This window comes from Geotrypetes seraphini, chromosome 11 (assembly GCF_902459505.1).
Source record: "Geotrypetes seraphini chromosome 11, aGeoSer1.1, whole genome shotgun sequence".
NCBI lineage: Eukaryota > Metazoa > Chordata > Amphibia > Gymnophiona > Dermophiidae > Geotrypetes > Geotrypetes seraphini.
The window spans coordinates 133,888,756-133,911,747 of record NC_047094.1 but is presented as its reverse complement, the minus strand read 5'-3'; the positions used below and the strand labels follow the sequence as shown (position 1 = coordinate 133,911,747).

At 41.2% G+C, this 22,992-nt stretch overlaps 1 protein-coding gene across 6 annotated transcripts in view; it reads left to right on the top strand.

Annotated features, from left to right (window-relative positions):
- Positions 1-22,992, top strand: part of PTPRT (protein tyrosine phosphatase receptor type T) — a 680,142-nt gene that overhangs the window by 340,624 nt on the left and 316,526 nt on the right. For all 6 annotated transcript variants that reach the window (XM_033963545.1, XM_033963543.1, XM_033963541.1 and 3 more), the window contains exons 5-6: positions 11,322-11,437; positions 12,646-12,820. In XM_033963545.1, coding sequence (XP_033819436.1) covers positions 11,322-11,437; positions 12,646-12,820 — 291 coding nt within the window. The remainder of the gene's footprint in view (positions 1-11,321; positions 11,438-12,645; positions 12,821-22,992) is intronic.

Here is a 22,992-nt window from a genome sequence, read left to right as displayed (position 1 = left end):
CTTCTATCTGTACCCCTCAATCCCCTTATCCTTTAGGAACCTATCTAGACCCTCCTTGAACCCCTGTAATGTGCTCTGGCATAATATGATCACAAACCTTCTCAACTTTTCTATTTAATCAGTCAGAATGGTTTCATTCAGCAGTTCTTAACCCTTTCAGGACCAAGGGACATATTTGTCCCATAACTTTAAAATCCTATAAATTTTGATTGGGATAGTCTACAGTTCTAAATTTGATATGTACGGATTCCATAGGATACTGCCTTTATGTAAACAAACTGGTTCCGACATTCATTCATTAGCGTCGTTGCCAGATTGACGAGAAGATTCACTTGCCACACTGTCCATAAGCCAGAAGTTTGATTTTTTAAATAAAAATAATATTTCACAAAAAAAATCAATTTTTTGGCATCTGCAAGCCCTTTTTACCATAAAAATGTCGTCAAAACCACAAAAATTGGCCTACGATCCTTATGGTCCTGAAAGGGTTAAACCTGTCCTGGAGAACCTCCAGCCAGTTGAGTTTTCAAGATATCCCCTAATGAATATATATGAGGCACATTTGCATATAATAGAGATGACAGGCATGCAAATTTGCCTCATGCAGATTCATTAGGGATATCTTGAAAACCCGACTGGCTGGGGGTCCCCCAGGACAGGTTTAAGAACCACTGTCTTAATTGATATGAAGCAAGAAAAACATTGCAATTACCTAACTGAAAGGCTCTTTGCAAAATGTTCTCTGTAAAGGTTACTTTCTCTAACAAATAATTTTAAAAAGATGTACACAAATATGACTCTACCTTGCATTCTGTTTTTTTTGGCCCAGTTGGCCAAAGTGGTGCTTATTAGAACACAACTTGCTCCATCCATTTAGGTTGCAAGTTGTATCCCCTCTTTTACGAAGGTGCTCTAACCGATTAGCGCGCTCTAATCGAATTAGTACACGCTAAACGCTAACGCGTCCATAGACTAACATGCGTGTGTTAGCGCACCTTAGCTAAAGAGGGCCATAATTTCTGTAGTGTTTTTGCAGAATTTGAAGCCGGCAATCTTTGGGGGGGGGGGGAGGTTTTGGCAGTAGGGATTGGGCACCCTCCTCCTGCCGATTTTTGGGGAGGGGTTTCCAGGCAGGAGAGATTGGGCATCCCTCCTGCCGTGTTCATTCAGGGGGGCGGAGTGTTCTGGCAGGAAGGGATTGGCCACCCTCCTCCTGGCAATCTTTGGGGAGGGGGGTTCCAGGCAGGAGAGATTGGGCATCTCTCCTGCCATGTTCATTAGGGGCAGGTGAGGGGGCGTTCCAGGCAGGAGGGATTAGGCATCTCTCCTGCTGCGTTCGTTCGGGGGGGGGGGGGGGGCTGGCAGCCAAAGTCACGACCGTTAAACTTATCGCAGTAGGGAGATCCCTTGCCGCAATAAGCAAAGGAGAAGGGCTACTGATGGATAGGGGGAGCAGGAAAGGGGTTCTGCTGGACAGAGGGAAGGTAAAAGGAAGGGAGAAGGGCTACTGCTGGACAGGGGGGAGAGACAGAAAGAAAAGATAGAAAGAAAGGGGGGCAGGGAGAAAGAAAGAAAGACACATACAGAAAGAGAGAAAGAAATGCCTAAGTCTACACATCTATTCTAGCACCCGTTAATGTAACGGGCTAAAAACTAGTCATAATATAACATCATCATTCACATAAAGAATGAAAATATTAGTTAGCGTCTTGCGCTCAGTCCTAAAGCAAAATCTTCGGTCCCCATACTTCATTTTGCTAAATAGGTATCTTTTCAATAATTGTTTAAAATTTTGTAAATCTCCCTGCTGAGGTATGCACAGTGGAATCGTATTCCACACATAAGGTCCTATATGGGAAAACACACTTGCTCTGGTGATTTGCAGCCTTAACTGCCTCGGTGTTGAAATGATCAACGGAGCGGACGCGGAACATACGGTAGAGTACTGTCCACAAGATAATTTGGCACCATTTGATTTACACAAAGTTAAACCATCAACAATAGCTTATAACGAATCTTATATTCATAAGAACATAAGAATAGCCTTACTGGTCAGACCAATGGTCCATGAATCCCAGTAGCCCATTCTCATGGTGGCCAATCCAGGTCCCTAGTACCTGGCCAAAACCCAAAGAGTAGCAACATTCCAGCATCTCAAAGAATAAGAAGATTCCGGAACCCCAAATAGGAGCAACATTCCAGCATCTCAAAGAATAGCAAGATTCCAGAACCCCAATGAGAGCAACATTCCAGAGCTGAGATTGTGATGTCATAATGCCTCATTCCACAGTGCCTCAGAGCCAACCTCATCAGTGATGTCACAATGGCTTTATTGTCCTATATTTGGCACACATAAGAACAGCCATACTGGGTCAGACCAATGGTCCATCAAGCCCAGTAGCCCATTCTCACGGTGGCCAATCCAGGCCCCAAGAACCTGGCTAAAACCCAAAGAATAACAAGATTCTGGAATTCCAGAGACTAACAGGACTCTAGAATCCCAAAACATTCCATGTTACCGATCCAGGGTAAGCAGAGGCTTCCCCCATGTCTTAGGGCTCCTTTTACTAAGCTGCAATATAGCATTTTTAGCGCACACAGAATTTTAGCACGCGCTAAACCCACGCTACGCGGCTAGAACTAACGCTAGCTCAATGCTGGCATTAGCGTCTAGCGCGCGCTAAAACCGCTAGTGCAGCTTAGTAAAAGGAGCCCTTAATAACAGACTATGGACTTTTCCTCCAGGAATTTGTCCAAACCTTTCTTAAAACCAGCTACACTATCCGCTTTCACCACAACCTCCAGCCAAACTCATTTCACATAGTATTCTGCCACATGTTTCTAATGGCAATAAGATTAATTCCTGGCTGGGATTCTAATTTACTTGGTGGATGCTTCCCCATAGCTTCTAATCAGTATCGTTCATAGCAAACACACTGATAGCTCCTTAATTCCTTAATAGAAAATCTTTAGAAGCATTTTCCCCTCATGCTCCTACCTCACTTCAAGGTCTAAGAACTAAGCTTAATCCATGCTGCCTCTCTTGTGTTCTTCCTGTAAATCCTGACACCCAAATTGCTTCTCTACAAATAATCTGGGCTTTCAACATTGGTTTCAGGTAGGAATGCACCTTCATTCATGTGCATTTGCTGAACTGAAGATGGATTCAATGCATGTTTACCCCTGACTAGTTGATTAATACATGCTAAAACATTCTTGGGTTGGTTTTTAAAAAAAAAAATTTTTTTTAATTATTCAAAAAAACCATAACAACTAAATAAAGTGAGCTGAACATTTTTGCTCTGTGTGCATCCATATCTCCAGTTGCTTAGCTGTCGATACCTTTGTTCTGAACCCTAACTGCTGTCTCGCTGCATTTTTCAGACTGCCTGTCTCCAGCTGGAGATCACTTCTTGTCAATATCCCTCGGAATTACCTTTTGCTTCCTTCCTTTCAAAGCTTTTCAAATGCTCTCCTGAGCTTCCGCAGTCACCCAACTGTTGTATAATCTGTGACACGCTGCCCTGCACCAGTGACACAATAGAAAAGCAATATTGAATTGAGTGAATTTTGAAGGCAGAGTGACAGCAGAGAAGAATGACAGCAGAATTACAAGGACTGAAGAAAGCAAATATACTTTAGGATTAGAATAGAAGATGCATTCTAAGACAAGAGAATGGCTCCAGGAGGGAGAGTTTCCAAAGAAAGGGTTGAGTTGGTTTTATTTCTCTTTTCATAACTTGACGATAGAAATCAACACCGATGTTAACCAATGTTGATCTTTAAGGCGGGTTTCTTAACGATGTTTATCAAGAATATAAACAGTGCCTTCCACACCGACTTCTGGATCATTATTTGGGGGGAAATGTACTTTAGAAAATTTGCTTGAATTCTTTCGGTATTCTGCTTCCACTCATATTCTTCCAGGTAATGGATGAGAACGCAACATCTTCAAACCTATGAACATAAATGCCATACTCAAATCAAATCTGATATACCCAGATTTGAAGTTTGGGTTGAGTAGGAAGTCTCCTTTCTAAAGCAAATAAGCTGAACACCTTGCATATGTGGTTTCAAGCCAAATCCTTGTGGTAATTGGGATGATCTAAGACTACAGGTTATCCTAAACACAAATATTCAAGTTCTTTGTGGCACAGGTAGATATGATCATATTAAATAAGAATATAATGATAGCCTTACTGGTCCATCTAGCCCAGTAGTCCGTCATCACGGGGGCCAATTCAGGTCACTAGTACCTAGCAAAAACCCAAATAGTAGCAACATTCCAGAATCTCAGAGTAGCACAATTTTGGAACCCCAGATTGTAACAACGTTCCATGTGGCATCCCCAAAGAGTAGCAAGATTCTAGAACGTCAAATAGTAGCAACGTTCCAGAATCTCAAAGAGTAACAAGATTCCGGAACCTCAAATGGTAGCAACATTCCATGTGGAATTCCCAGAGAGTAGCAAGATTTCATGGGCAAGCAATGGCTTCCCCCATGTTTGTCTCAATAAGACTATGTAGTTTTCTTTTGTTAGCTTGGTAATTTCTTGTGCGGTTTAAACTATGGGTAGTTACTTTTTGAGCATTCTGAATGGGTACCCCTCAGTATTTAGAATTGCTTACTGTTCCTTATAGCCCTGCTAGTGTTCTTAATTTTTAAAATGATCATACTTGTATTGCCCAAGCCTAGGTTGGATAATTTTGAAACCACTAGTCATTCAGCTTTTTTCTTTATGTCATCTACCATTTGGAATGAACTTCCCCTGAAATTTGTGCTGAATTATCTTTCCCCAGAGTTTAATCCTTCAGGGATAGTGAATAGCTGGAAAAGAGGGTTATTTAATTTAATTTTTTTATTGCATTATGGTGGAAACTTAGGTACCAGTAGGCCCCTACCAGTGCCTAAGTTAATTAAGACTCAATATATAAATAAATGGTTTCTAAGGTGCTCAGTAAACATCTTATGTCACCTTAATAAATGTTTTCAATAATTTTATAGTCTGTTTAATAGACTTCAGAACCACCACTCCTCCGTCCCACCGAAGTGTAATCACGGGGAGATGCAAGTGGTGCACTCCTCACCGGTCTATTTCATTTAAATTTTATATCATTTCTCCAATTCTTATGCTTAAATTTACTTATCTTAGTAATGACGAACTATCAGTTCTCACGGTAGACTGGCAGTAAGTTAATTAAAAAACACTGTTAAAAATGGCAAAAAAATGTTAAAGTGCTTACTGGCACCTAGAAAAGTCAGCGCTGGAATTGCGCCTCCATAGGTGCTTTAAATCATCTAATGCCACCGTGGGTGTGGCTAATGCTGGAAGTGGCATTAGGTGGCCTAAAGCACCTAGTTAGGCATGATTCACAACAAAGATTTTTCCTGGAACTGCATTTCTATATACGTTGCCTTTGTGTGATTGACATGTGATTAGCGGCTACCACTTTTTAGGTGGCCATCAATATCGACGCTGTTTAGAGAATCTGGTTCTCTATGCAGGAGTGCGGGTTTGATTTTGTAATTTTTTGTTGGGTGGTTGTGTAGTCATTTTTGTGCTTTCCTGGGGTTTGGCCAGGTACTAGTGGGTTTTGACCAGGTACTAGGGACCTGGATTGGCCACTGTAAGAAAGGGCTACTGGGCTAGATGGACCATAGTTCTGACCCAGTATGGCTGTTCTTATGTTCGCCAAGTATAGGACAATCAAGCCATTGTAACATCACTGATGAGGTTGGCTCTGAGGCACTGTGGAATGAGGCATTATGACATCACAATCTCAGCTCTGGACTGTTGCTCTCAGTGGGGTTCCGGAATCTTGCTATTCTTTGAGATGCTGGAATGTTGCTCCTATTTGGGGTTACGGAATCTTGCTATTCTTTGAGATGCTGGAATGTTGCTACTCTTTGGGTTTTGGCCAGGTACTAGTGACCTGGATTGGTCACCGTGAGAATGGGCTACTGGACTAAATGGACCGTTGGTCTGACCCAGTATGGCTGTTATTATGTTCTTGCATGAGCCAAGTATAGGACAATCAAACCATTGTGACATCACTGATGAGGTTGGCTCTGAGGCACTGTGGAATGAGGCATTATGACATCACAATCTCAGCTCTGGACTGTTGCTCTCAGTGGGGTTCCGGAATCTTGCTATTCTTTGAGATGCTGGAATGTTGCTCCTATTTGGGGTTACGGAATCTTGCTATTCTTTGAGATGCTGGAATGTTGCTACTCTTTGGGTTTTGGCCAGGTACTAGTGACCTGGATTGGTCACCGTGAGAATGGGCTACTGGACTAAATGGACCGTTGGTCTGACCCAGTATGGCTGTTATTATGTTCTTGCATGAGCCAAGTATAGGACAATCAAACCATTGTGACATCACTGATGAGGTTGGCTCTGAAGCACTGTGGAATGAGGCATTATGACATCACAATCTCAGCTCTGGACTGTTGCTCTCAGTGGGGTTCCGGAATCTTGCTATTCTTTGAGATGCTGGAATGTTGCTACTCCTTGGGTTTTGGCCAGGTACTAGTGACCTGGATTGGCCACCCTGAGAACGGGCTACTGGGCTTGATGGACCATTAGTCTGACCCAGTAAGGCTAGTCTTATGTCCTTAATCGGGTTCATTTCATCTTCATTGTTTTAGACTATACACTGCTTTGTCTTGTTTGTTCAGTAAAGACAGAATAATACATTTTAATAAATTGTAAACTTAAGCATAGTTGTTATGTATTGAGGAGGACACTATATAATGCCCAATAAACCGATAGGAGGATCTTAAATTGAATCCTCCGTACAACTGAGAGGCAACGCTGTCGAATAACAGAGAAGTTACATGGTCATGTCTTTGGACTTTGCAAATCATTGTAACAGATGTGTGTTGAATTAATTGTTCAAAAGGAGAGAAAGAAGACAGAAACTCGCCTCAAGAGAAAGTAAAACTAAGCAACAAAAGAGGCAAGCCAGATGTCTAAAGAACCCAAACGGTTCCATTTATTATATTCAAGTCCATAAATAGGAATATATCGAAATAAAGTCCCAAAATAATTGCTCGATTGGAGAACCAGTCTTTTCTGTTGACTCGGATCCCAGTTTCGGCTCTGCCTTCCCCAGGAGACTAGCCAGTAACCCTGCAAGGAGGGAAGCCTGGTGGACACAAATCCTGGAGTGGATTCCCAACCTCAGCCGTGTTTCGGGGTCTCAGCTAAGCAGAGTGGCTATTGGTTGTAGTCAAGACACGTCCAGGAATCACCTCTTCCTTCGCAGGGGAGAAGAAAGAAAAAACCAAAAAACCTATTTTTCCTGTGGTCTCCTGAATGCCGTCTTCTCATGTCCACTGACAATCTAAAAATTGCCTCAAATTACATGCCAAAGTGAAGAAATGAGTTTTCAAAAGAGACAAATTTTGGAAATGAAAATTTATTTATTCTGTTTTTTATGCTGTTCTCCCAGGGGAGCTCAGAATGGTTTACATGAATTGATTCAGGAACTCACACTCTATCTAATGTACCTGGGGCAATGGGGGGGGATTAAGTGACTTGCCCGGGTCACAAGGAGCAGCTTGGGTTTGAACCCACAACCTCAGGGTGCTGAATCTGTAGCTTTAACCACTGCACCACTCTAGAAATCAAAATATAGCAAAAGTGAGCCAAGTCTAGGACCATCAAGCCATTGTGACATCACTGATGAGGTTGGCTCTTATTGGTGGACTGAGGCATTATGATGTCACAATCTCAGCTCTGGTTACCAGAGACAGAAACTTTTCACATTATTTATGTATTCCATTTTCTCTACTGTTCTCCCAGGGAAGCTCAGAATGGTTCACGTGAATTTATTCAACTACTCAAGCATTTTCCCATGTCTGTCCTGGGGGTCTCACACGATCTAATGTGCCTGGGGCAATGGGGGGGGGATTAAGTGACTTGCCCGGGTCACAAGGAGCAGCGTGGGTTTGAACCCACAACCTCAGGGTGCTGAATCTGTAGCTTTAACCACTGCACCACTCTAGAAATCAAAATGTAGCAAAAGTGAGCCAAGTCTAGGACCATCAAGCCATTGTGACATCACTGATGAGGTTGGCTCTTATTGGTGGACTGAGGCATTATGATGTCACAATCTCAGCTCTGGTTACCAGAGACAGAAACTTTTCACATTATTTATGTATTCCATTTTCTCTACTGTTCTCCCAGGGAAGCTCAGAATGGTTCACGTGAATTTATTCAAGTACTCAAGCATTTTCCCATGTCTGTCCTGGGGGGTCTCACACTATCTAATGTGCCTGGGGCAATGGGGAGATAAAGTGACTTGCCTAGGGTCACAAGGAGCTGTGTGGGTTCGAACCCACAATCTCAGGGTGCTGAGGTTGTAGCTTTAACCACTGCACCACACTCTCCCCTTTCCACTTTGAATAACTTGTGGAAGGTTGTTCCGTAAGAATGGAGATAAAAAGAAAAAAGCTATAGCTATTTACATGAGGAACTGTTTTAATATAACCTCTTAAGTCTAATTTTATTCATCACTTAATTCCAGCCACAGAAGCTTCAGTGTTACAGCCACGGTGGAAGCTCAAAAGGAAAGCTGGCACAAGTCAGTAATGAGTTACAGAAGTTGGAACCATGTTGTCTTTAATAGCAGATAAAACTCTTGCTTTTTGTCAAGATTTCAAAAACATATCCTGGCAGATGATAATGTTGAGTTTGACCTATGATAAATTATACATGACTTACTGAAACTGAGAATTTTTGACAAGTTGAGAAAGCGTGGTGTTCGTAAGCGAGGCGAGCAGTTCCGTAAGAACATAAGAAGTTGCCTCCGCTGAGGCAGACCAGAGGTCCATCTCGCACAGCGGTCCGCTCCCGCGGCGGCCCATCAGGCCCACTGCCTGAACAGTGGTCTCTGACTAATTTTATAATTTACCTCTAATCCTGTCCCTATAACCTACCTCTCAATCCCTTTGTCCTCCAGGTACCCATCCAAACCTTCTTTGAAGCCCTGTAGCGTACTTCTGCCTATCACATCCTCCGGCAGCGCGTTCCATGTATCCACCACCCTCTGGGTGAAAAAGAACTTCCTGACGTTTGTTCTAAATCTTTCCCCCTTTCAATTTCTCTGAGTGCCCCCTTGTACCTGTGGTTCCCCTTAGTTTGAAAAATGTGTCCCTATCCACTTTTTCTATGCCCTTCATGATCTTGAAGGTTTCTATCATGTCTCCCCTGAGTCGTCGCTTTTCCAGGGAGAAAAGCCCCAGCTTTTTCAGTCTGTCAGTATATGAGAGGTCCCCCATGGAAGATAGAATCTTCTGGATGGACAACGGCAAGAGCTGATTAAAGGAGCCCGAGAACACACAGATTCTCGTTCCAAAGGAACGACGTGCGATTGTATTTGAGCATGTTCTTTTAATGCCTGGATCTTGTCTAAAAAAAAAAAAAACCTTTTCACTTTATAGTCAGGATATTTTGCAAAACGTCTCTAGTATTTTTCCCCTGGCTGTGCAATAACACTGGAGTGATGACAATGACGTTTTCATTCTTCTCAGGAGAATGATGATGGTGTCAGTGAAAGAGCACACAATGGTGAAAATCATCACATTTTTATCAGCTTGGTACATTAAGTTTTATTAGCCTTTTCAGCATTCATTAAGGATACGGATGGAAAAAAAAACCCCTCTCTTTTTTTTTTTTTTGTTTCTACATTCTAATTTGTCAAAAGATTTACTTTTTCCTAATAGTTCAGGTACATGAAACACACATTGGCAGTCTTTCTCATGTTTCTTGATGCTCAAATTGACGCTTTGGTTAAAAAAACGCTTCTTCATATTGTGGAAACCCCGCACCATAAAATCTTATTTTGATTTTTCGTCTTTCAGATTGCTGGTGCAGTCTCTGGTTCTAAGCCCACTGAAATACTGTACTATCATCTATCAGTCAGTAGAAGGAAGAAGGTGTTGATGCCCCTGTACAGGTCATTGGTGAGGCCCCACTTGGAGTATTGTGTTCAGTTTTGGAGACCGTATCTGGCGAAAGACGTAAGAAGACTTGAGGCGGTCCAGAGGAGGGTGACGAAAATGATAGGAGGCTTGCGCCAGAAGACGTATGAGGAGAGACTGGAAGCCCTGAATATGTATACCCTAGAGGAAAGGAGAGACAGGGGAGATATGATTCAGACGTTCAAATACTTGAAGGGTATTAACGTAGAACAAAATCTTTTCCAGAGAAAGGAAAATGGTAAAACCAGAGGACATAATTTGAGGTTGAGGGGTGGTAGATTCAAAGGCAATGTTAGGAAATTCTACTTTACTGAAGAGGGTGGTGGATGCCTGGAATGCGCTCCCGAGAGAGGTGGTGGAGAGTAAAACTGTGACTGAGTTCAAAGAAGCAGTGGGATGAACACAGAGGATTTAGAATCAGAAAATAAGATTAAATATTGAACTAGGCCAGTTACTGGGCAGACTTGTACGGTCTGTGTCTGTATATGGCCGTTTGGTGGAGGATGGGCATGGGGAGGGCTTCAATGGCTGGGAGGGTGTAGATGGGCTGGAGTAAGTCTTAACAGAGATTTTGGCAGTTGGAACCCAAGCACAGTACCGGGTAAAAGCTTTGGATTCTTAGCCCAGAAATAGCTAAGAAGAAAAATTTAAAAAAATTAAAAAAAAAAATTTAAATTGAATCAGGTTGGGCAGACTGGATGGACCATTCGGGTCTTTATCTGCCGTCATCTACTATGTTAGAAGAAAACTATTAAGAAGATGAGAATTATCCCAAATACGGCAGTGCGTTGAATTTTTAATTTGAAAAAATCGGAACATGTAACACCTTATTATCAAAAGTTGCATTGGCTCTCGGCTGAGGCGAGACTAATTTTTAAATTTGCCTGTCCCTGTTATAAAACATTGTCTGGCTTTGCTCCAAGCTATCTCCTAAATCACTTTAATTTATCTGAAAATACTTGCCGTACACGTGGTATTTCCTTGGGTTTTTTTCCCCATCATTAAAAGGCTGCATATATAAAAAGATTTCTCAATAGAACTTTATCTTTCCAAGCAGGGAAATGGAATAAGAGTTTAAGTGGATTGATCTCAACTTCTCCCTCTTACCAGGCTTTCAGAAGATCATTGAAAATGTATTTGTTTGATAAATTTGTATAAAGACATTTGTCAATCATGAAGAATGTGTTATTATCTAATTATGCATTTAGATGTATTATCACTGTGATTTCACAGTTTTTCTTGTTCTGAACCGCACTGAATTGCGAAGTATTGCAGTTGAAAAAATAAAGTTATTATTATTATTATTTAGCACTGACATCCATTCTTTCCTTTAGGGAAAGCGCCTCACTTCTTGCGGCTTCAGAATGTGGAAGTGAATGTCGGGCAGAACGCGACATTCCAGTGCATCGCTGGGGGCAAATGGTCACAGCATGACAAGCTCTGGCTTCAGGTAAAATAACACAGTTCCAGAATATTCTGCTCAGAAGGAGGTGGTGATTGAGTGCCTCAGCAGTGTAGTGAGGGAAGGAGGTGCCTGGGGGTGCTGGGACCCAGCATCACCGCACCATGGGCTCCCTGCACTCTTCCCCCCATGGCCCAATATTCTTTCTCTACCAGCACACCCTGCGACAGCACCCCGGGAGGTCCAACCCTTCGCTGCAATTTCAGTTTTTGTTGGCAACGTATGCAAACATTTTCAGTTTATTTTCTTTTCATTTGGCTTTGTTTCCCCAAATTTGGGGCATGCTCTATTTATGTGATAGAACTACCAGCAAATTGAGACTCTTGACGAAGGCATAGATGCCGAAACACTATCTACTATCAATAAAGTGAACTTTGAACTTTACACCCATGGCTGAATTATTGACACCTCCTCCTCACGACTCCTTTGTTGTGCCTTGGGCATCCAAGGGGGGGTCAGCTAGGAGGGATACCCAATTGCTCAAATATTTTCCAGAGAAAGGAAAATGGTAAAACTAGAGGACATAATTTGAGGTTGAGGGGTGGTAGATTCAAGAGCAATGTTAGGAAATTCTACTTTACGGAGAGGGTGGTAGATGCTTGGAATGCGCTCCCGAGAGAGGTGGTGGAGAGGAAAACGGTGACTGAGTTCAAAGAAACATTGGATGAGCACAGAGGATCTAGAATCAGAAAATAATATTAAATATTGAACTAAGGCCAGTACTGGGCAGACTTGCACGGTCTGTGTCTGTATATGGCTGTTTGGGGGAGGATGGGCTGGAGAGGGCTTCAATGGCTGGGAGGGTTTAGATGGAATGAAGTAGGATTTAACAGAGATTTCGGCAGTAGGAACCCAAGCACAAGTACCGAGTAGAGCTTTGGATTCTTGCCCAGAAATAGCTAAGAAGAAAAAAATTAAAAAAATTTAAATTGAATCAGGTTGGGCAGACTGGATGGACCATTCGGGTCTTTATCTGCCATCATCTACTATGTTACTGTGCTCCTGGCCACTCTAGTGCCTCAATCAAAATAACACCACAAGACTTGAGGGCCATGTCACACGGGGCACATTTGTCACTTGTAATGCTCTGTTTACACGGATAGTGCTTTCCACATCATAACTGTTCCAATGTTTCCAAGCACATCCTAGACATTTCCCAGCCTTGACTTACAATACATTCTTTATGATTCTTGCAGCAATGGAATGGAAGGGACACGGCACTCATGGTAACGAGGGTCGTCAACCACAGGCGGTTTTCTGCCACTGTTAGCGTGGCGGACACCTCTCAGCCCAGCATCAGCAAGTACAGATGTGTCATTAGGTCAGATGGAGGCTCTGGAGTTTCCAACTATGCTGAATTAATAGTAAAAGGTAAGTCACGGGTGGAAGGGGGAGATGCTTTAGTCTAGGCCTGTGTCAGTTTTAGTGATATTTAAAATATCTTTCCCAAGGTGTTTACAGGCATTTTTTTTTTTTCTTCTTTATTTGAATTTATCTTTAAGATAAGTGAATTGCATTGTTAGAAGATGACACTCAATTAGCAGGTTAGTTGAAGAATGATCTAGCTTCTTCCAAAATGTCTCTATTGCACAAACTTACAAGCCGGAGCTGGTAAAATATCCCATTCACAGAAACGAGGTCATATCCAAATCGTGTTTGACTTTGGACCTTATCAAAGTACAGCCTTTCTGCAAAGATGATTGAAAAACCCATCCCGTTACGTCGTTTCTTGGAGGTTAACTTGTCCAAGTTCATTCCTCAAGGGCTGTAAACAGACCAGATTTTCAGGATAGGATCTAATAAATATGCATGAGATAGATATATATGGTGCTACTTCTAACATAGAGCTCCTTTTATCAAGCAGCGGTAGAGCTTTTTACCATGGCTGCCTAGGTAAAGCTCTGACGCTCATAGGAATTGAATAAGCATTGGAGCATTTACCTCACTGGTCCACGGTAAACAGCCCTACCGCTGCTTGATAAAAGGAGCCCATAGTAACTTAGTAGATGACAGCAGACAAAGACTTGCACAGTCTAACCTTCTGAAAAGCTATATTCATGGAATGTTGCTACTCTATGAGTTTCTGCCAGGTTCTTGGGACCTGGGTTGGCCACTGTTGGAAACAGGATACTGGGCTTGATGGACTTTCGGTCTGTCCCAGTACAGCAATTCTTATGTTCTTAGGTGAGCCAAGTATAAGACAATCAAGCCATTGTGACATCACTGATGAAGCTGGTCTTAGATATTGGTGGAATGAGGCATTATAACATCACAATCTCTGCTCTGGAATGTTGCGACTCGTTGGGTTTCTGCCAGCTTCTTGGGTTGGCCATTGTTGGAAACAGGATACTGGGCTTGATGGACCTTCGGTCTGTCCCAGTATGGCAATTTATATGTTCTATTTATGTCTCCAGAAGGCTGTCTACTTTCCAAATTATTACTATTACATTTGAATAGCAGAAGTAAATTCTGCTAAATGTGTGACGGCTGTATCATTTTTATTAGACATCCTTGTTTCTAGTGTAAGTTACATGGAATAATCTTCAGTAGAATTGGAGGATGCAGAAAACAGGGTTATAATTTGAAATAGCACATCAATCTTTAGCTGCAACAGAAAGTCAAAAATGGCCAGAGCAAATGGATTATGGTATTTTGGTGCTATGATATATTGGTTTTCTATGTATTTTTTATTCCAAAATAAATACTGAACTGTTATTTTAATGGGGGTATTGACGAAGAAGATTATTTCCTTTTCTGCTTTGGGATAACAGAAGATTCTAATGGGAAGGGATTTTGGTTGAAACATTCTGTTTTAGGGCATTTTGGGAATTACAGTATGTTTCCTACTATTTTCGAACTGTGTATGCTGCTTTTCAATAGGTACCTTGAATTGGACTTGAATCAATGACCTAGAGATTTGATGTAGACTTGAATCAATGACCTAGAGATTTGATGTAGACCTAGAGATTTGATGTAGACTTGAATCAATGACCTAGAGATTTGATGTAGACCTAGAGATTTGATGTAGACCTAGAGATTTGATGTAGACTTGAATCACATGACCTAGAGATTTTGATGTAGACTTGAATCATGACCTAGAGATTTGATGTAGGACTTGAATCAATGACCCTAGAGATTTGATGTAGACTTGAATCAATGACCTAGAGATTTGATGTAGACTTGAATCAATGACCTAAGAGATTTTGATGTAGACTTGAATCAATGACCTAGAGATTTGATGTAGACCTTGAATCAATGACCTAGAGATCTTGATGTAGACTTGAATCACTTGACCTAGAGATTTGATGTAGACTTGAATCAATGACCTAGAGATTTGATGTAGACCTAGAGATTTGATGTAGACTTGAATCAATGACCTAGAGATTTGATGTAGACTTGAATCAATGACCTAGAGATTTGATGTAGACCTAGAGATTTGATGTAGACTTGAATCAATGACCTAGAGATTTGATGTAGACCTAGAGATTTGATGTAGACTTGAATCAATGACCTAGAGATTTGATGTAGACTTGTTAAAGTGTACACTCTAGTAGATGCCATCATTTTATTTTGAGTCCATCGTTACAAAAAATTGAGGAGGCTTTTAGATGTATTTAGATAATTGAACTTCTGTTATTTTTTTAAGATTCAATAAACAGAAGACCAAGCTGGTTTGTTTTGGGAATCCAAAAGGTTTTATGGGTAATAAAATAGCATTGTCTACTGGCGAGATACTTATAGTTGAGGAGAAATCATGGGTTTGGAGTATTATACTGGATTGTGGTTTGACTTTTGAGAACCAAGTTATTGAACTGAGTAAGAGCGGTTTTTTTTTCAATTACGTCAACTACTTGCAATATGTTCTGTCCTTTCTACTAATACTTTTCAAACAATATTTAGAGTATTTATTTTACCCCCGTTAAATGATTGCAATGAATTGTACTGTGCTATTACACTGAGGTTGAAATATAGGTTGCAATTACCTCAGAACACAGGGGCGCGTCTGGTATTCAAAGCTAAGAAATATGATCGGGTGACTCTACTTTTCAATCAATTGCGTTGGTTGACAGTTGAGAAGAGAATAAATTTTAAAGTAGTTACATTCGTATCTAAAATGTTATATGGTATGAGACCTGAAGGTTTATTAAGATGTTTATCCTGGCTAGTGAGTAGGATTGCTTCTCGTTTCCAGCATTCTATGAAACTCAATTATTCAACAAGTAAATATATTGGCTTGAAGTCTTTGATGAGCAAATCTTTTGACTATGTAGGAACCAAACTTTGGAACGATCTTCCTACTGAATTAAGGAAAGTTTCTTCCTATTAAGGGGTCTTTTTATTAAGGCGTGCTAACCGATTTAGTGTGCTTTAAAGATTAGCACATGCTGAGATGCCTTAAAAGAGCTAATCTTTAGCACACAGAAAATTGATGAGCACAACCTTAATAAAAGGACCCCTATATCTTTTGAACATTTTTAGAAACTCGTTATTTTAATTGATTTTTTGTAAACACGCCTACTTTGGTATTAGGCGTTGCTACGCACCATGCGATAAGCGCCTATCTTCTGTAGAATCGCGCCTAAGAGGATAGGCACCTATATCCCAATTAATTTTTTTTTTTTTTAATTACGAGCTTGATAAAGCTCATAACTGAAGTCAATTTCCTAATTAAGGTAGACACCTATTTTTAGGTACCTCATATAGAATTTCCCCTTCAACTATTTTCTGTTTTAGTTCGTAGAATGGAACTCAATTCCTCATACCTTTATGGGATGAAATCAAACATTTATGCTTTAAAGCTGCTTTAAAAAAATGATTTATTCTCTCTAGCCTTTGAAGAAACATGAGGTCCTAATAACAGATCATACCAGCAAACACTTCTCTCTTTTGTCTCTCTCTTACTGTGTTCTCTATTTTTGATTGGAAATTATAGACTGCTTTGTTCTTTCCCTAACAAGGGATGTAAGGCAATATAAGTCCTCAGCAAAACTGAACTAACCTAATTGCGGAGTATTCAGGGACAAAGCAGAGCATGTCAGGTTATTGCATTTTCTTTAATGGCGTTGATGCTCGCTGGTCAGAACATGTCAGAGCAGGAGAAGAATACAAATACATCATTTCCTGCAGGAAGGGGCAAATCTAGTGGTGAGAACTTTGTGACCCTGCTGGTGTTATCACAAGACTCGGTACCAAGGCAGCAGGAGATGATGCACTTGTATGCTGTCTGGAGGCGGGGCTTTGGGTGGAACAGGGCAGGAAAGAGGCAGAACTGGGCGGTCATGGGGGCGTGGCCATCAGTCCAGATTTTCCCAAAAGAAAATCTCATAACCCTAGATTAAAACATCCGTGTTTTACTTCCATTGATAGCAATGGAAGTAAAATACGGATGTCTCAATCCGTTCTCCTTTTCTGGAGCCATATGGTATACCTAGATCTACACCTAACTTAGGAAGGAGGATTTATGGCAGGATTGAGGACCGGATTCTGCAACCAGTGCAGTTCAAGATAACACTGCGTCACGGGTTTGGATTTTACCTCCGTAAAATCTGGTAACCCTTCTCAGGGATATACGCCAAGGTTCAGTTGATGTAAAGCCCTAAAGTTGGGCACATATCCCGCCACTAAGCATTATTCTGTGTGGCCTAGTGGTTAGAGTTACAGCCTCAGCAACCTGAGGTTGTGGGTTCAAATCCATGCTGTTTCTTGTGACCCTGGGCAAGTCACTTAATCCCCCCCCCATTGCCCCAGGTACATTAAATAGATTGTGAGCCAGCCAGGATAGGCAGGGAAAAATGTTTGAGTACCTGAATACATTCATGTAAAATGTTCTGAGCTCCCCTGGTTGCTCCAGCTTCTTTCACCATGGCCTCCCCATAGAGGAACTGAGCTCTGCTCCAAACTCCTACTTCCTCTAGGGCAGTAGACTCCTCCTCCAAGCACCACCCTGGGACCAGATTGGAGAGAAATACCCACCTGCCGCTCCTATTGGAGGAGTTGGAATGCCTGTCTTTATGGCTCAGATGAGTACTCTTTCTTAGCTGTTCCCTCACAGATTGTTTCTGCGGTTCACAAACCAAACCTGTTGTGCAATTTCCTCTTTGGTTTGGAACTGAATCTCAGTTTTTGGTCACCGTTTTTATCTCATATTTCTGTTCCTTAACATAAGGGAATGTAGACCCCCCCTTGCACTAACTCATCAAGAGAAATTATGAGAGAATGAAATGAAAATCACTTTTTTAAATGTCTTGTTTCTTTTGCTGTCTACGTTGATGAATGCTTAGTACTGGATTCTAAGTTTACTCTGAATTAAGATAGTCATTAAAATTCCCGTATGAGTGAAAAAGGCATAAATTATCATACAAGGTCAAAACAAATTAACAAAGTCCATCAGCATGGTTGGATTAATCAAGAATATGAGAATAAAATTATGCGGTGAAAAATGTAGCAAACAAATCATAAATTATAAAACAGCTAATTGCATATTCTTCAGTGCTCAAGAGAACCTTTTGCAGTTAACTTATTTGAATAATGACTGTGCTAAATGGAAGATATTCAGTTTGGAAACTGAAGCGCCTTGAAAGCTTCTTAACTTCATTGCTTTCAATGTGCCTCAAATCTCAATATACTAAGCTTTAAGGATGTGCATTTGTTAGGGTGGTTTGTTTGGGGTTTTTTTGGCTCATTGGTGCAGAAAGGGGGGAGTTACTAAGTTCTAATAAAATACAGCATTTTACTAAAAATTAGTTGATCACCGGAGTCACAAAACTTTGGAAACTCTGTATGTCGGTTAGAGATCAGGGTAAATGAATGAATAAAGCTGTGATCAACCTTTTGCTAAGGCGTGCTAACCGATTTAGCGCATGCTAATGATTAGCATGCGCTAAATACTAAGGCGCTCATTATATTCTATAGGCGCCTTAGCATTTAGCACGTGCTAATCTTTAGTGCGTGCTAAGTCAATTAGCGCACACTAAATCGGTTAGCACGCCTTAGTAAAAGGACCTCAAGATGTCTTACTCTGCTGTCCAGGATTTTCCAGATATATTTGTCAGCATCTTATACAAGAGCTCATCAAGATGGTGGGAGGTTCTAGTTGCACCATGTTCAATGGATTTTCCTGATACATTTGTCAGCATCTTATACAAGAGCTCATCAAGATGGTGGGAGGTTCCAGGTGCACCATGTTCAATGGATTTTCCTGATACATTTGTCAGCATCTTATACAAGAGCTCATCAAGATGGTGGGAGGTTCCAGGTGCACCATGTTCAATGGATTTTCCTGATATATTTGTCAGCATCTTATACAAGAGCTCATCAAGATGGTGGGAGGTTCTAGTTGTACCATGTTCAATGGATTTTCCTGATATATTGTCAGCATCTTATACAAGAACTCATCAAGATGGTGGGAGGTTCTAGTTGCACCATGTTCAATGGATTTTCCTGATACATTTGTCAGCATCTTATACAAGAGCTCATCAAGATGGTGGGAGGTTCCAGGTACACCATGTTCAATGGATTTTCCTGATATATTTGTCAGCATCTTATACAAGAGCTCATCAAGATGGTGGGAGGTTCCAGGTGCACCATGTTCAATGGATTTTCCTGATACATTTGTCAGCATCTTATAAAAGAGCTCATCAAGATGGTGGGAGATTCCAGATATATTTGTCAGCATCTTATACAAGAGCTCATCAAGATGGTGGGAGGTTCTAGTTGCACCATGTTCAATGGATTTTCCTGATATACTGTCAGCATCTTATACAAGAACTCATCAAGATGGTGGGAGGTTCTAGTTGCACCATGTTCAATGGATTTTCCTGATACATTTGTCAGCATCTTATACAAGAGCTCATCAAGATGGTGGGAGATTCCAGGTGCACCATGTTCAATGGATTTTCCTGATATATATGTCAGCATCTTATACAAGAGCTCATCAAGATGGTGGGAGATTCCAGATATATTTGTCAGCATCTTATACAAGAGCTCATCAAGATGGTGGGAGGTTCTAGTTGTACCATGTTCAATGGATTTTCCTGATATATTGTCAGCATCTTATACAAGAGCTCATCAAGATGGTGGGAGGTTCCAGGTGCACCATGTTCAATGAATTTTCCTGATATATTTGTCAGCATCTTATACAAGAGCTCATCAAGATGGTGGGAGGTTCTAGTTGCACCATGTTCAATGGATTTTCCTGATACATTTGTCAGCATCTTATACAAGAGCTCATCAAGATGGTGGGAGATTCCAGATATATTTGTCAGCATCTTATACAAGAGCTCATCAAGATGGTGGGAGGTTCTAGTTGCACCATGTTCAATGGATTTTCCTGATATACTGTCAGCATCTTATACAAGAACTCATCAAGATGGTGGGAGGTTCTAGTTGCACCATGTTCAATGGATTTTCCTGATATATTTGTCAGCATCTTATACAAGAGCTCATCAAGATGGTGGGAGGTTCCAGGTACACCATGTTCAATGGATTTTCCTGATATATTTGTCAGCATCTTATACAAGAGCTCATCAAGATGGTGGGAGGTTCTAGATATATTGTCAGCATCTTATACAAGAGCTCATCAAGATGGTGGGAGGTTCTAGTTGCAACCATGTTCAATGGAGTTTCCTGATATATTTGTCAGCATCTTATACAAGACTCATCAAGGATAAGTGGGGAGGTTCTAGTTGCACCATGTTCAATGGATTTTCCTGATATATTTGTCAGCATCTTATACAAGTAGCTCATCAAGATGGTAGGAGGTTCCAGGTGCACCATGTTCAATGGATTTTCCTGATATATTTGTCAGCATCTTATACAAGAGCTCATCAAGATGGTGGGAGATATCCAGATATATTTGTCAGCATCTTATAACAAGAGCTGCATCAAGATGGTGGGAGGTTCTAGTTGTACCAAGTTCAATGGATTTTCCTGATATATTGTCAGCATCTATACAAGAACTCATCAAGGATGTGTGGGAGGTTCCAGGTGCACCATGTTCAATGAATTTTCCTGATATATTTGTCAGCATCTTATACAAGAGCTCATCAAGATGGTGGGAGGTTCTAGGTGTACCATGTTCAATGGATTTTCCTGATATATATGTCAGCATCTTATACAAGAGCTCATCAAGATGGTGGGAGGTTCCAGATATATTTGTCAGCATCTTATACAAGAGCTCATCAAGATGGATGGGAGGTTCTAGTTAGTACCATGTTCAATGGATTTTCCTGATATATTGTCAGCATCTTATACAAGAACTCATCAAGATGGTGGGAGGTTCCAGGTGCACCATGTTCAGTGGATTTTCCTGATATATATGTCAGCATCTTATACAAGAAGCTCATCAAGATGGTGGGAGGTTCCAGGTGCACCATGTTCAATGGATTTTCCTGATATATTTGTCAGCATCTTATACAAGAGCTCATCAAGATGGTGGGAGGTTCCAGGTGCACCATGTTCAATGGATTTTCCTGATACATTTGTCAGCATCTTATACAAGAGCTCATCAAGATGGTGGGAGATTCCAGATATATTTGTCAGCATCTTATACAAGAGCTCATCAAGATGGTGGGAGGTTCCAGGTACACCATGTTCAATGGATTTTCCTGATATATTTGTCAGCATCTTATACAAGAGCTCATCAAGATGGTGGGAGTTCCAGGTGCACCATGTTCAATGGATTTTCCTGATATATTGTCAGCATCTTATACAAGAGCTCATTAAGATGGTGGAGATTCCAAATATATTTGTCAAGCATCTTATACAAGAGCTCATCAAGATGCTGGGAGGTTCTAGTTGCACCATGTTCAATGGATTTTCCTGATATACTGTCAGCATCTTATACAAGAACTCATCAAGATGGTGGGAGGTTCCAGGTGCACCATGTTCAATGGATGTTCCTGATATATTTGTCAGCATCTTATATCAAGAGCTCATCAAGGATGGTGGGAGGTTCTAGTTGTACCATGTTCAATGTGATTTTCCTGATATATTGTCAGCATCTTATACAAGAACTCATCAAGATGGTGGGAGGTTCCAGGTGCGAACTTGTTTCAATGAATTTTCCTGATATATTTGTCAGCATCTTATACAAGAGCTCATCAAGATGGTGGGAGGTTCTAGTTGTACCATGTTCAATGGATTTTCCTGATATATTGTCAGCATCTTATACAAGAACTCATCAAGATGGTGGGAGGTTCCAGGTGCACCATGTTCAATGGATTTTCCTGATATATTGTCAGCATCTTATACAAGAGCTCTACATTTGTCAGTCTTTTGTAAAATACTGGGGGAACTTGACATTCCCATTCTTACCTCAACATTCTGTGCAAAATGGGGCTTTTAATTTAGCTTAATTATCAACTAATAACTCACATTGTATAGCTTTTGCTTATAGAAAGGTGGTTTCAATTAATTGTTACTTCATATATAGAATTTAATTTTTATTAGGGGGGGAAGGGTGGGTGGAGGAGGTAGAAGAGAGGCCCATGGGCATTTTCTACTTTGGCTTTCGGGTCAATTGGACCTGGATTACTTTTCCATTTTTAACCCTTCCTTCTTTTATATAGCTTAACTATTAAGATGCTGTTTTTGACCTGGGATAAAAGACCATGGCTCCTTTAAAATGCCCTTCTGAATTCACCTGCTAGGGGAAGCAATACCACTCATTACAGGACTGAACCTGCCTCATTTCTTCCAGTTATAGTAAGGATTCTGTGATAGGGGAAGGTATTACAGAACAAAATTCAACACAAAGGGGCTTAAAATCGAAACAAAAATACGTGTAAACCCGGCCGTCGGCACTTGGGTGATCTAAAAAACAGGGTCGTCCAAGTGCCAAAAATTGAAATGGGTTTTTAGGCCTCTGAATCCCGCTGTGTGCCAGAGCTGAAAGGGGCGTTTTTGGAGGAGTGGTTAGGGCAGGAAGTGGGCGGGACATGGGCCGACCTAGACTTAGTGGTACTGCAGGGATAATCGAAAGTTTGACAAGGCTGCTTAGACGGAACTTATACAGTGTGACTCAGGCGATCTAAAACCAGGTATAAGTACCCAAAAGGTATCCAAAGTGACCAGATAACCACTATACGGACAAAGTAAAGACCCTCACACATAAACACACACCCGTGTTCACTGACCACACAGCACCCCCACAAAGTTCAGAATAAAAATGTACATACCTGCCTCCACTTGGCATAGAAAGCATAGTAGAGCTGCACAGAGGTGGCTTAAGTAGTCTGGGGGTGGGGGTGGGGCTAGTGAACCATAGAGAGGCGGACCCAGGCCCATAAGCCACTCTAACCACTACATTCATGGTGGAAAATGTGAGCCCACCAAAACCCCCTAAACCCTACTGTACTGCCATATAGGTGGCACCTGCAGCCATAAGGTCTATTGGGGTTGTAGACAGGTGGGTATAGTAGATTTGGGGGGTGTTTTGGAGGGTTCACCATGACCTGCAGGGGAATTCTGGGGAATTGTTTATGTGGCACCCTTTTTGTGATGTTCCCAGCAGTGCCCTGTAAGTTGCCCCATTGCTGTTTTGC